At 39.2% G+C, this 15568-nt stretch overlaps 1 protein-coding gene and 1 long non-coding RNA gene across 3 annotated transcripts in view; one reads left to right on the plus strand and one right to left on the minus strand.

Annotated features, from left to right (window-relative positions):
• Window positions 1-15568, minus strand: part of AFAP1L2 (actin filament associated protein 1 like 2) — a 91530-nt gene that overhangs the window by 8892 nt on the left and 67070 nt on the right. For both annotated transcript variants that reach the window (XM_088131806.1, XM_088131805.1), the window contains exons 7-11: window positions 14022-14201; window positions 10048-10137; window positions 6102-6186; window positions 2038-2142; window positions 1184-1395 (exon numbers count right to left, since the gene is read on the minus strand). In XM_088131806.1, the coding sequence (XP_087987932.1) occupies window positions 1184-1395; window positions 2038-2142; window positions 6102-6186; window positions 10048-10137; window positions 14022-14201 (672 nt within the window). The remainder of the gene's footprint in view (window positions 1-1183; window positions 1396-2037; window positions 2143-6101; window positions 6187-10047; window positions 10138-14021; window positions 14202-15568) is intronic.
• The window catches only part of LOC148213590 (uncharacterized), a 29621-nt gene continuing 20257 nt past the window's right edge, over window positions 6205-15568 (plus strand). Inside the window, exon 1 of the long non-coding RNA XR_015794319.1 lies at window positions 6205-6768. This is a non-coding gene — a long non-coding RNA (uncharacterized LOC148213590). The remainder of the gene's footprint in view (window positions 6769-15568) is intronic.

Genomic DNA, 15568 nt, shown 5'->3' on the forward strand with positions numbered 1-15568 from the left:
GTTTTAATGTAAATTATGTGCACAAGTTAAAGCTGAACCAGCTAACTACACATTATATTGCAGGGTGGAGCATTTGCAATCTGTGGACAGGCTGTGAACTCTGGCCTAATTTTAGATACTTCCAAAGTTGTTTTACTCTCTTGTTCCTTTTTTCCCCTTTCCTCCAGCATTCTTGACCTCACAATATCATTCCTATGTTCTAGCTTCAAGTACTTTCTTTCCTATGTATGTTTGTAGGCATGAGTAAGAAAGAGAATATGCCATTTGGAAGTGGAGACAGGGTGGAAACAGCCAAAATGGAAAAAGAAGTTGGGCCCTCAGCCTGAACTTTTTTTAAAAAATAAAAAGATTAAAAAGTAAATAGTGCGAGGTAGGACAAAAGGTCCTGGGTAAGGAATCATTAGAAGCAGCTTCATATTTATTTATTTTTAAATGCATAATCCACTTATTGAACTGTAAATTTGCCGGTGTAGTGCTCAATGGATTGTTTTCCCCCCTCACAGATCTAACAACTGTTATTTTAGGCAATTCCCAAAACAGAGAGGAAGCCTACATGCCAATCAATGAAAAAAGCTCAAGATTTCTACAGGCTTTAAAAGTAGGGTCATTTGGGAAGCAGATGAACCTAGCAAATAATAAGGTATGGGGAGAACAAAGAAAAGGGGAAGGGAAGGGTCCCACTTACCATGAGTTTTGACCCTGTTGTACCAGCATGATAATCTAAAAGTTTTCTCCAAAGGACTACATCCTTGAGGTGAAAACTGGTTCTATACTGCTGTGCCCTCCATCTCTTTCTGGGAATTCAAGCGTTGGGGATTTATTGTTAGTATTATTTTCCTGCTGTTTAAAATTACACTATGGTTGCTGTTTTAATTATAGTGCTACATCTAAAATTACAGGTATTATTTTGTCACAATAAGTTACCTTCTGGACTGATTTGGCTAAAATGTAAGGAAAATGAATTAAATGTTCATTTTCCTCTCCCTCACGCACTTTCTGTTTTATATTTCTATGCTACTCAATGAAACAAGATTTGGATATGAGTCGTAAGTTACTGAAATTGGCTATGCACAGAAAGAAAGCTAAATCCTTTAAATGGCTTCCAACACAGCCTTATGATACATTCCCATGAATGGCTACTAAGCTGGTGTTCACCAGCTTCTGGAGAGAATGACATTCATACCTCTAACATGGCCAATTCTTCACCATTGTGCCGGATCCGAAATGAGTAGAAATGGTCAGGACTTGGGTCTGGGATAATTTCACAGCCCACCAAGTTCAAAGGCTGTTGAGCTGCTTTGTTTCTGTTTTTGTCCTGGTAGAAGTGGAGCTGGCCATCCTTCACATGGCACCAGCAGGATTTCCACTGGCTGTTCACTAGTACATTCAAATACGCTGTGAAGAATGTAATGTTGTTTTAGTAATATTTTCCTTCTTAGTGGAACCCAAAAGTTCTCTTTCAATTCCCCTCTATAGATAATCTGTTGTCAGTGGATAAGAACATGCTAAAGTACACAATTTCCCTACCCTGGGCAGGGTGCTAGACCAAAAGACCTCCAGGACTCCACCATGAATACATTAATCAAACCATCATATAAACTGAGATCCAAATTCTGATATTTAAAAATACCTATTGTAACTAATTAATAATTGAACTATCACTATCCAACTTTTAACCCCCAGCGAAATGCAATCTATGCAATATAAATAAGTTATGACTAAATTTTGGATTGCATTTTGAGCAAAAAAAAAATATTAACGACAAGAAGAAGAAGCTGGATATTATGTTACAAAAAATGTAGTCACCCTCAGAATTCTCCCAAGTGTAATACTGTACGTTGTATGTATTTTTATAAGAACAAAAGGAGCATTGGATGCACAGTCATGCTTTCTATTATTATTATTAATTTTGGGGGGGGGTCACAATGGCTATACTAAAGTTCTCCTCTTGGATCATTCTCTAGGGCTGTCTTCCCTGCAAGTGACAGGGATTCAAACAACACAGAAAAGTTTGAGCATTTCATAAAGGTCACTTACTGCAAGTATCCAAAGATCTCTCTGGACTGTCCAGGGAGGCAGATTTCTTTCTCCCAAGGTTCATCAAGTTGCTCAGTTTTAACCCAGGTGTGGATTTCTTCTTAGCTAAATAAGTAAGAAATAAAAAAGCTACATATAATAAAAGCAACATACACCAAGTGTTATTCTATTGCTGAATAAAATGATAATTAGCATCTCATTATAAAGTGGATGCAATTTCATACAGGATCCATCTTCACAACAGTATGAAGAATACTTCCACAACCATATCAGTTTTGGATAACTCCAAGATTTTAAAAAACAAACCATGTTTTCTGCTATTTTCTGAATATGAAACTGATCTTTTATAGGCTCAGACCCCATAATGACCCAGACACTGATTCCTTCTTGGAAATGCTTGAAGGAAAACAAAAGGGTTACAGAAATGTTAACCTACTTCTGTGCCTGAAGATATTTAGCTGTCCTCGGTTGATTGATTGATTGATGGATGGATGATATCTTGTTAACTATGAAATATGTAAGTTAGGGATGGGGCAAGTATTCAGAAAGGGAGGTATGAAAAGTACACTTGTTATGTTGGAAAAAACGCATCCTATTTTAAGTCAGCTTGGGTCCATAACTCAAAAGAGAGCTTGCTGTTTATACTTCTCAGCGTGTCTGAAGTATCTCATCAGCATATTTTTGAGTAGTTTGCAAGGAACTACCTACCCATTTGGTGTACAGTGCTGTTGCTTACTCATTCTATTCAACTTGCCTTACAGTGGAGTAGACCCTCCTTTCTTCATGTCTGCATAGACTCTCCCTCAAAGCTGTATGAAAGCATCAACCACCAGCCCTTGAGCTGGCAGAAAAGTATGCTAGCATAAACTGTGCTGCCCCCACTGCTGATCCTTATTCTGCCACAATGAGGCCATTAAATGGTACTGTTCTTACTTATTGTGGCCAAGGTAGGGAACGGAAATGGTGGATCCCTCAGGTTCATCTCCTGCCCACCAAGCGTTATAACTCTCTCCAACTCATCCCAAACCCCATAGGACAGGATGGGACAAGTTTAGACAGATACTTAGAACAGTGGGGTTAGCAACTAGTGGCAGGTGCTAAGGTGAGCTGTGGAGGGAGCTCTCTCAATGTCCTCACAACCTTTTCTGCCTGTTAGCTATCAATCAAGCTATTTCTGCATTCGGCTAAATCTGGGTTCAGAAACAGACTAGCTGACAGATAACAGGCACAGAGGATGGGCACGGGGTGAAGTACTTGTTAGCTGAATACCAGGCTATTTTGTGCACAGGAATAATGCTCTTCTGAAATAGCACTAACTCTATATTAAGAAACAGCAAACCACAGATAAAAAGCCCAGAGGGGCACGTGGGAGGAAGTGATCACAGTGAGTAAGCTCCACCCATAACTAGTGCTGCAAGAGAATGGTAGTACAGGCAGTGAATGACCAGGAGTCCAGTTCTGACCTCAGAGTTAGTAATACTGGGAAGTAGCTGGTGGATGATCATGGAGAACACACGTGCCAGAGTAGACTTCTGGAATTTTGCCATTTTGCTTGGCCCAACAGTAACCATAGCATCTAGTGCCATCAAAGTCAGACTGGAGTAAACAAAATGAGGTTGCCCCTCCCAAGGGCAACTTAAGTAACTATGGTGCACTGCACAGATGCAGGAACTACTGCTACATGGTCCTGGGAGCATTCACCAATCAGGAGGAAGTTATATTGTTCTTGTGCAAGTCCTCAAAAATAATGACAATAATAAACATAATAAGAAATACAGCCATACAAAACCCTTGTCCACCATAGCAGTGGAAAACCTTTATTGCACCTAGTGAATTAAGAGAACTGATGGGACACACCCAACTGTCTCCCAGGACAGGCCTTCACGCTTTCAAAAGAATCGTAATCCTGTTTAAAAATTAGGTCTACAGCTCTTTCAGAAGAGTGCTAAGTCCGTGTTTATTAGGACAAGCTCTTCAGAGCACCAGTCAAACGTTACCAGGGCAGATGATTCTGCAGAAGGCAGGCATCTGCCATCCATTCCCAAATGGCCATGGAGAACAACTCCCAATAACTAGAGGGAAGGGATATGCCTGTAGTAGCCTAAAGCAACAAGCTGAGCAGATCCTAGGTCCAAACCACATCATCAGCTAAATGGTCAGTGAAGTGTGCCAGATTATGTCCGCAGCAAAAATTGCATTGGGAGAAGAGACCATTTTCAAATGCCTCACAGTCCGGGGATGAGACAAAGGCCACGATGAGTACATGGCAGAAAAAAATGCTAAAGCATGGTCATGGTTATGGGAAAGTGAGGAAGAGTCTTGTGATTAAAAGCTGAGTTCTTTTCCTTTGAATCTTCCTCTTTGCTGAGGAATTGGGGAAAGTATCTGTGTTTGCAAGCATTCCTCTTCAAGTATTTGCAAAGCTAATCAAGTTTTTACAACAATCTGCAAGGGATGACTGAAAACCCAGATGAGGTCTGTGGCATATAGAGGGTGTTCACCCTGTTTTAATGTGGTTGTCCTTTTCTGTTCCTGTTTACATGAAATCCTTTCTTGCCATTTTGGTTTACTTTAATTCTCAGGACGAATACAGAGACAATAGTTCATGCAATATTCTGCAATATATTCTTGGCATGTAAGTTCTTGATAAGCGGCTAGGTTTACTGCAATTGACCAACAATTTAACATAGCTGGTACAAGCTTCTGGCTTACTAGTACTGTTTCTAGTGCATCGGTTCCAGAAAAAATTATCCAGATAATAATCAAATCTAAAACATGCTTACTCTCAAATTCCAAAAAATTAAACAACATTTAGTGTCAAGTAGGACATCTCCTCTTTCTGACATTATTCTGAGTGGCAAAGGAATCAGGATATAATACCTTCATTCATTATTATGCGTGGTGGACATGTAAAAAAGCTACAAAAAATTGGGTTCAAATACAGTTAATAGGATTTTCAAGATTAACATTCAATTGAAGCCAGAACTTTTCCTTTTAGGACTGATAGATACACAGTTAGAAAAAAGTCATGGAAGATTATTTCAATATATGATTACCGGGGCGAGATTATTATATGCACAAAGATGGAAAGATTCGACACTACCCACTATGGAGGAATGGTTGGTGAAACTGACAGATCTAGCTGAGACGGATAAACTAACTTCCTTGATTAGAGAAAAGACAATATCTACATTTATTGGTAACTGGAAACCCCTTATGGACTTTTTGCATTAAAAAAAATGAATTTGTGATTTATGGCTTTGATGATTAGACAGGATAGACTACAGAAAGAAGAGAATCATGATGTAACTTTAGAGACAGGTTAACATATAATTGTACTTATAACTGTACTTTGTATCTTTTTTCTTTATTTTCTATTTTTCTTTTACTTTTGTTCTTTGCTTGAACTTTTAGCTTTCTCTTTGATTTCTTTTTCTTTTTTCTTCCTTACTATATATTCGTATTAGTTTCTATCTTCCTTTTTAAAAGTTTTAATAAAAATTATATATGAAATAAAGGATATAATGCCTTCATTTTAAAAACTGCCAAAAATGGCTGAATTCCCTCTTTTGGGAAGGGATAATAGTTTAGCAGGAGAACATAAGCATTGCACACAGAAGGCCCCACATTTGATTCCTGGTATTTAATTAAAAATTCAAATAGGAGGAGTTGGGAAAGATCTCTTTTTGCTCAAGGCCTTGGATAACCATTGCCAATCAAAACAGACAGTAATGGATTAGACTGACAAATAGGTATGTGGCAGTTTTCTATGTTCTCCAAGATAAATTATTTCATTATCCCTGGTAGAAGATATATAGTTCAATTAGTGTGGAGAACAAATTAACTTGGCAGAGAAGCTCCTCTAACCAATTCCCCTTCAACCAGGCAACCTGCAAATTCAGTATAAAGCAGAGACAGCTGCTTTAATTTCTTTCTCCCTTCTCCTAATTCAGCTTCCTTCAATTGGGAGTCCTCCAGATGTGCTGGGACTACAACTCCCAACATATATATATATATGAAGGATACTAGGTTGGGGAAACTTTCTGAATTCAAAGTCACATTACCATCCTTTGTTTCCATCAGTTCCATGTGACTCTCGGTGCTGCTTCCACTCTCTGATGCCCCCAAATATCTCTCTGATGGGTCCACCTGCAAAGAAGAAAAGACAGTCTCCATCACCAAGGTTGGGAAAATGATAAAATATTGGGCTGAAGTACTCTTCTGCCTGATGGAAAATTATATTTTGCCTTTACCCAATGTGTTTGAGGCAACGTCAGATAACCATGGACGGTACAATAAAAAGCATGAATATGGATGTAACTATTGCTCTAGGAACGATAACTCATTTACAAATCCACACTAAATAAGCAGCTGCTTCTTTCTTTTTTTATTTGATTGCAGGCAAACAGCAATGCAACTTGATTGGAACCACTATGCACACAAATGAAGAAGTTTAATTCTTCCCCAAGCTTCCTCTTTTATAACATTCATTGCCCAAAGGTGTATTGGTTGACTGGGTTAAGAAATATGTTCATTTAAGTATAATACTGTTACTAAAATATAAAGAAGTACAACAGTAAGTTCTATGAAATATCCGTTTGTTATCAGTTTAATTCACCAAAGCTTTCTTTTTGATGCTCCAGCAGGAAATCTATTGGGGAAAAAAATGTTCATTATATCCAGGAAAATGCAGCTCCTTTTAGGACACAGAAACATTATAGAATTCTGGAGGTAAGTTCATTCTGAAGAAGAATTAATCATATAAAATTAAGAGGGGAAAGTCTTTTCATGGTAGCCAAGCCATGTGAAAAAGGGAACTTCAAAAACCTCCTTGGCATCAGTTGACAAAACAAATGAGCTGGGTATTACCAAAATAATGATCAGGCCACTCCTTAAAACTCCACATGAACTAGCAGCTTCTTGTAGATATTTAAAAGCATAAGGAATCCTGCAGAGCCCAATTTAGTGGCATGATGTAGTGAAACAATTTAGTGGTACTATTTCAGCCTGTTTTGCTGGGTGGGGGCATCTAGGATTGTAGAGTTAGCAGTTTGCCTCCCAGAGCCCTTCAACCCCCATTTTGTTGTTGTTGTTTAGTCGTTAAGTCGTGTCCGACTCTTCGTGACCCCATGAACCATATTGCGCCAGGCCTTCCTGTCCTTCACTGCCTCCCTGAGTTTGCTCAGTTTCATGCTCATCAACCCCCATTCCCACCCTTAAAACAAATTGTTGGGCTCATTTCTATGAAATGAATGAGTTAAGACTCATCCATGGATACTGAACACCATCAATCACTTTCGTAGAACAAGTCCAAGTTGGAATAGAGGTGAACAATTTAATCAGCAAATTGTTTTGCAAATACATCACAGCAGGTTATTGAGAACACTCCCTTCTGCTCTGCAGCTCAGAACATAACAGCTCCAACTGAAACAACATCAACAACTCCATTAGGCAATTCTGTGCTGAGACACCAGTAGGAAAGAAGGCCTCATTGCCATCAGTATAGCCTTTAAATGGGCTCTAGGCAATGTTTGACTGAATTTGTTCCATGTTTTCCATCCCAGATGCTTTCCTTAGGCTTCTGTGCTCAGTAAGGGATGTCTGTGGGCTCCACGTCACTTTTTGATAACCAATTCAACAGAAACAGTCAAATAGCATTCTACCGATTCTGGGTATAAAATAAGATAAAAACAGGAAGGTAAATCTTTGAAAAAGCTTAAGAACTAAAAAACCCCAGTCCTCACAAAGAAATACCAAAAGCGGGGGGGGGGGGGAAGCACCCTGAGAACCTGACTCTTCCTGTTTTTATGGTATAATGTCTTCATCTGGTGCAGCTCTCATCATACCCTCCTCCCAGTTCACCAAAATGGAGTGGCCCCTGCCCTAAGTACTTCAGAAAATCAAGGAGCCTAAGACCCATAGAATAGTAAAACGAAAAGTCGTAGAAATTACCGGCTCATTCCATAGTTGACCAGAGATTCCACAGTTGACCAGAGGTAGTCAACCAAAGATTGACTACTGTAGCTGCTGAAAAGTGTCATAAAGCATTCAGAAATTTTCCTGAGATACTTTCAGTTTGGGGGGCACACCATTTCTTCTCTATACACAGAGTCCCAAATAAATACAGAATCTGATTAAAAAATAATCTGCCTGTGACTTCTTTTGAACTTCCTTACCACTTTCATCTTGGTCAGCAAAATCCAAGGTGAAAGACTGCTTTGCTAGGACACAGGAGAGATATTAACTGAGATAGACAATGGTTTCCATTGTTCCTAGTGAGAGAGCCCCAATGTAAATGTTGGAGCCCCCTTCCGCAGCATAACAAATTAGAGGAAAATTAAGGCCATCTCCAAGACCAATTCTATCAGCTCAGGCTGGGAGAATGCTGGTAACTGGCAATAACCCACTTGAATCCCAAACCTCTCTCTTGTCTCACCAGCAGGTACTGTCTATAGTCCAAATGTTGAAACTAAATGACTTGAGTATCTTGACAGTTCTCTGTAACTCCTCCAATCCACCTAACAAATCTTACTAACTGCTATACTCAAAAACATGGTTAGCACTTCTGCGTAAAGTAACTCCTTTTCTTTAGTCACCTTGTCTCTTTCTGAGTAACACATGATAGATCAACTTGTTAATCAAGAGTTAAACCCTGGATAAAGGAGCTCTGACCATTTATTTATTTATTTATTGACTGACTGACTGACTGACTGACTGACTGACTGACTATATTTGTATGGGACTCATTCCTGAAGGCTTGGAGTGGCTAACAATAAGAAACTTCATTAAAAAAACCTCCTTAATAAAAATAAACCCACTAAAAATATAATAAAAATTTCAACAGCACCATGGAGAATTAAAAAAAATGAAGTCATGTGCCCACCAATGCAACCCAACATTTAAAGCATGCCTTCCTCTCGGACTAGATGGAAATCCAGGTCTTAACTGCTCTTCTGAAACCCAAGAAGGAAGAGGTAGACTGGATTTCAAAGCATGGAGGCAACCATCAAAAGTATCTGCTTCCTACATCCTGTCAGATGGCATTCTTTGACAGATAGGACCTGGATGGAACTGGCACTGTTCAATCTGATTAGACAGGCAGATGACTATTTGTCAGAATCCTCGCAAGATTTTATAATAGATTATTAGATGGCTAGTTTAAAAAGAAAAAAAAATGGTTTTTTACATGCTGTGGTTCTGCCATTGTAAAAGGGGGGGGGGAAGTAGGGATGAGAAACCGTTAAAAAGCAGATGGCTCCTTATCACAAGCTCTGGCATGCTCAAGGTCATACCAGCAAGAGAATCAGAGGACCAAGAACTAAGGGCGATGAAGGGGGGGGGGGAGTAAGAAAAACAGCTTTTGGAGCACTTTTGATCAGTCTTAGCAATGCTTTGGATCTGTACACTTATTCTCAATAAATGAACTTTCTTTTGAATCAATATTGGTTGCAAGGAAAGTTGCTGGATTTGGGATCAACAGGTGGCAGCTCGTTACAGTATTGCAATATTTTATGATACAGTAGATTTCCAATACAGCAGACAGGAATCTGTTGGCTGAATCATACATCAGAAGATGGCACAACCATAAGATCTCTCCACACTCAACTTCTCACTGTGCACTTCCAGTGCTATGCATCCTGTACAAAACAATTTCCTCTTATTTTTGCCATATATCTCAAAGGGTTCACAATGCTTCTTTATATAGAGCTTTCATTTGGGTTTGAATAGAACTAAATCTATAAGCTCTGTCTAAAAGCTACTTGAAACAAACTTATTGGGAAGATAAATAGATACAAAGACGTGTTGTTGTGAAGGAATGGAAGAGTTGTTTGATGCTGTTCTAGTTGCAGCATCCAAAAAGGATTTTTTATATTTGCAAGTTTCAACCATTTTCTTGTTTTGATGGTGGGAGTTACTTCCCTTATATAATCAGATAGTTTTAAAAATATTATGCAACAGAAGATTTTAAGAGCTACTTTTTAAACATTCCTTTCAAAAGATAAAACATACTTTTGGATTATTGAACCGCTGGAAGTCTGGAACATACTGATTTCCTTCACACTGCCCATCTGGATAGAGACCACTTGTTTCTTGGATTACCTATGAGGGGAAAAAACATGATGTAAGCAAGTTCTTGTCTTATGGCCAGCGACATATTTTATTTTCTTCCTGTGCTGTAAAGTGTTCTGCTAATTTTAACTGAAGCATAACTCAGTTTCAGCAAATCAACTTTGAAGTTATAGCTATAAAAGCTGAGCTCTTTCAGAAAGCTATGCTTGAGAGTGAAATCTAGAACAAAAATATAAACAGTGCTCCAAAGGGCCAGAGGATGTGCTGGGCGAAACCCACCATTGTTCTATGCTAATTGAGAATGATTTCTTAGGCAACAGTCTCTGTACATGTCAGTAGAGACATTAAAATGCAAAACACTGCATGTGCCAACATTTTTTTTTAAACAATTCCTCTTCCGCTTATTAGAAGATGAAAACGATTTTTATTTCTGTGCTATAAAAAGCCTTACTGACCACTGCAGATAAAAACAGCCATGAGATACATAGAAGGTTAGCCCAGTTTGGGCTGACAAACCAACCCTGTGCTACACCAAGATGAGTGCATACATGTATTTTATGCTGTGGTTAGTTTAATTTAGAAACAGAGGCCTGGTGCCTTTCCAGTCAGTGTACTCGTGCTTTTAAAAGATTTACCAAACAGCATGTACTTGCTTTGTACTTGGACATTTTCACTTGACTATAAATTATTAAGAATTTCCCTGTGATTTCACAACTAACCTCAGTTCAGAGGTCTTTGGTCTGGAAAATCAAGACAACGATCCTGATGCAGAAAAATCAAAATAATAAGGACAGAAATGTCAAATGGCAAGGGCATGGCTACATAACATTGGGTGTTTATCCCTTGAAAAGCTCAGAAGCGCAGTATCTTCAAAGTAAAACCTGTTAGATATTTGCTTGGCAGTTCCAAAATGCAACAAAAATTTGCTAAGCCTTTCATGCTAGTGGAATCCCCTCTCATCCACTTGTCAAACACATCCATTCTGACAGTTGGAAATACATTTTCCCCATCCTGGCTATGTGTCAATACACTGCAAATATTTCTTAGTTGGTGGGATGTGGAAAACATTACGCTGGCTTGCAAGACAGTCTATAAATTAAAGATCCCTAACTTGCACAGAAGAGCATGACCATGCTTGGGATAACACTGGATTTTAGTTGCATTTGTGCCATTCCAGCCAAAATGTGCCAAGACTGATTGGTTCAGCCTTTACCATTAGCAGGGAATGCTGTCTGTGGTATGGGTATGACTAAGGGGGTAACCCTAGTTTACAACTTCTCCATATTACTGAAAGGCACTCTGCATGTGAAAGCTCTGTCTTTGCCTTGGAAGATTGGAAGAACTCTATAACTGATCATTATACAAAAGGAAAGGTAACAAAAGTAATACAAAAGCTAGAGAGGGATTAATTTCTTAGATATGTTAGGAAGATATTTGGCAGAATACTGACTGAAAGCAAACAGGAGGTGACAATGAGGAAAATTTGGTAAGTGTGTGTGGCTACATGTCAGGCAGGGTATGTGCAAACTGAATTTTTGCTCTTAAGCTGATCACTGGGAAATATATAAAGGTGAGAAAGAAAGTTTACTGTACAAATCCTGATTTAGAGAAAGTATATGATAGTGAATAGGTTAAATTATAGAATGTTTTGTGTAACTATGGAATTTAAGGTTGGTTGTTGAATATAATGAGAGTGGTATGATAGAAGTAAATCATGTGTGAGAAAAAATGGAATGCTGAGGAACTAACTGAATGTTGATCAAGGAATAAGATAAGGATGTATAATAAGCCCTTGGATGTTTAATGTATCAAGAATAAATGTATAAGAAATGTTTGTAGTGACAGGGGTTCTTTTGGCTGGGGACATAAATATATGGGTACTTTTGCATACATATGATGGCATGTTGTAGGCTAAGAATCCAAATTATTTGCAGTGAATTATAAGATGCAACTAGAAATATGGATCTAAAAATCAATGACAAAGTAGTTGTGTTTGACAGGGAAAATAGTAGCAAGTTATCCATAAATCACAGAAAGTAGTAAATCAATTTGTGTGCCTTGCTAACATGTTTGCTAAAGATGGGGAAATGGATGGGGAAATTTTAAGATGTGCAAAAACTGGTAGAAAGTGTATGGTATATGGTTTGTTGTGAGGAATGAATGTTTATCAAAAGAATCTTAAATGTCTATGTATAAGAATATGTTTCTGCCAAATTTATGATATGGAAATAAGAGTTGGACATGTTAGGAATAACATAAGAGTAAACTGAAGAAAGTAGAGATAGGTGACTTAAGAAGTGTGTGTGGTAAAACAATAAGCAACAGGGTCAAGAATGAATGGTTGCTTGACTACACTGTAAATTTTCTCCTTATGGCTTACTGGTGCTGCCCCCACCTCCACACAAAGTGAGACTTATTACATTGCTCTACCCCAAGCATCTAATGGACCCAGAGGAGTTCCACTGGGAGCTTGGATTTTTCCTGAGGATCTGCTGAGTTGTTTGTCTAAGGCCCCAGTCTTTGCCTGGAATGAGGAGATGATAAGGGCCTTAGATGTGATTGCTCTTATCAGCCAGGGAGCTCCAGAAGATAAAATATCAGAAGAGAAGAGATGCCTAGGGTGCCACTGGAGGAAGATAAAGAGTGGCTCCACAGAGCATCTGAAAGTCCCCATATTAGGGGTTACATTGTGGCAGTAAGAGCAGCAAAACATAATTATTTTCCCACTCTTATTGTCTCCATAGATAACTGACCAGTGACTCTTTTGGGATGACCTGCTCCTTTTGGGATAGACCACAGGATCATCTAGTGAGCTGCTGTGAAAAATATTCTAGGCATCTGGTGGATATACTGTAGTTATTTAGATTCACTTAGAGTTGGACTCAGTTGAGCTGATGGAGGCACAGTCTTACTTGGTTAGCTGGGAATAGTTTGATTCTGTGTTCCTCCCTAGCTTCTTGGGCTGTAAAGGAGATGGCGGGAGAACTGTACTTTCAGACTTGCAAGATTCTGTTAACGTAGCTTTACAATAAAGTAGAATTAGCTCATCTGGCTGTGTTTTCTGTTTGGTCTACCTAGTAAGGCTGACACAGATTTACCTACCTCATCTCAGCTTCCACATAGAAATTTCAGCTTTCTCTTAAACTGCTAAATAGAGATAGTCCTTGGTAGTCCTTGGGACTGGAACATCCATTGCTAAGCTATGTGGTCGTAATGTGTGATGTCTCGTGACCACATTGCTTAGTGATGGCAATCCCAGCAGTATTGATTGCCGTTGTAACCCCAGGACCACACAGCTCGTTAAGCAGGAAGAGGCGGGAGTCCCAGGCAAGGAGCATGGGGGGGGGGGCATCCGGGGGTGCCATGGGCAGGCGACACGGAGTGTGGCTAGGCAGGAAGTGCTATGAGATCTTGTACTTGTACTTCCTGGGATTTCATACTCTGTAGAGTACTCTGTAGTGCACTTGGGAAAAAAAGAGGCAGGAGCAACTTATGGGAGCAACTTGCAACCTTCTCTGCCAGCTTTCTCATTGACTTTGCTTGTGGGAAGCTGGCAGGGAAGGTTGCAAATGGTGATCACATGACTGGGGGATGCTATAACCCTGGTAAATGTGAGCTGCCAAGTGCCGAATTGCAATTACATGACTGCAGGGGTGCTGCAACGGCCAGAACTTCAAGGACCAGTTGTAAGTACATTCATTCATTTGCCCTTGGGCTTCTGAGACTTCATCAAGGATAAATGTGTGGGTTTCCCTCTAAACATACTATGTGTATATTTAAGTGTGATTAAAGTCATATTTAATCACATGACTGGGCCAGGGACCAAGTTCAGTGTTGTCATTTGCAATTGTGGCTTCAAGAAATCCCCACAACCTGGAGGAACAGACATTGCCAAGAAAGATGGCTCCACTCACCCTGAGCCACTGTTCTGCCTGGTCTTTACTCTGCAAACCTAAGACAATCACATCTGCATTCGCAGGGATGATTTTCAGCTTGTGTTCCTGCTTTCTCACATTCTTCTCCTTGTGAATGACACTGCAGCCCACCAAATTAACATCCAGCTGAGGACTATGGTCCTTGGAAGTCTTGTAACACTGTGAACAAAAGCAGTATAGTTAAGTTAACCTATTTATTAAGTTCATTAATTTATTTACAGTTATATAAAACATTGGTATAGTCACCCATCTTATAACCAACTCTGGGTGGCTTACAGTCAGTCAAACAATAAATAATCATAAAACAAAAAATGGTAAAACTAAAAGGAAAAAGAAAAACCTGGCACCACAACCACACTTCCCTAATGGAACTCACAACATTCTCATTCCGCTCTGACGCCACCGTATTCCAACACTTGGGGGAAGTGCCAAGTCTTAAGTGCTCTCCTGAAGGTTAAAGGGGGGGGGGCTGTTGGATCTCAAGGGGGAGGATGTTCCATAAGGCAGGGGTTGCAACAGAAAAGGAACACTTCCGAGGACCCACAAGATGGCAACATTTAAGGGAAGGGACCTGGAGTGTTCCTACCCTATCTGCTCTGGTGGGACGGGCAGATACCCTCAGAGAGAGGCATTCCCAAAGATAACCTGATCCCATGCCATGTTTAATGGGGACTAAACATGCCTAACATCAATGTATCTAAAGAGATAGGCTTGCTATTTATGTCATAGGTAATAAATATTATTTATATAATGTGAAGCCAACGGTCATGTGTTTCAGGTGGAAATTATGAAATAAATGATTCATAGAATAATAAAAATGTAAGAATAAATAATGAATACAGAATCGTTGGGGGTTACAAAGCGGAAATTAAAACTATCCAATACAGATGAGAAGGAAGGTCTCTACCCAGTTTCACATTTAATAAAATTTTTATGTGTGCCATGTAACTAAGCTTACTAATTCAAGCATACATTCTCATCACCAATGTTGAAATGATATTTGGGGGGGCGGGGAAGCAACTTGTTATTCACCTCAAGCATTAAAATCTCTTGAGATGTTCCTTTGCCTAACCCTATACATCCAATCCATGTACACTTTCTCTCTCACACAAATATACCATGAATATATGGAATAGAGTAAGGAGTGGCAAGAGTTACCTCCACTGTTTATCTGTAGTTGCTTCCTGCCTCATTACGAACCATACCAGTTAAAATTCCTCCATGTTCCTCCCTACCTGTACCATTTCCTCTGCCCAAACATCGTCCTGCAAACACTTCTAGTCTTGAGTACCATTAGCTGCTATTTCAAGAGTGGGAAACCTAGAACCTTTCCATAATCTACTAAGTGACTATCACAAATATGAAAGTAAAATTTGTAGTCCAAAACATCTGAAAATTACATATCCCTAAATTATTTGGTCTCATTTTAGGTTGCCTTCTCAGAAATATTTGTTTCCTTACTGTAGGAAGTAAGTTCATAGACTAAGTAGCCCTTTTGGTTTTATTCACCATCTTTCTTTTCTGAA

This window comes from Python bivittatus, unplaced genomic scaffold (assembly GCF_059951505.1).
Source record: "Python bivittatus isolate LINGU-HERP-01145 unplaced genomic scaffold, Pbiv_v1 ctg000980_np1212, whole genome shotgun sequence".
Lineage (NCBI taxonomy): Eukaryota > Metazoa > Chordata > Lepidosauria > Squamata > Pythonidae > Python > Python bivittatus.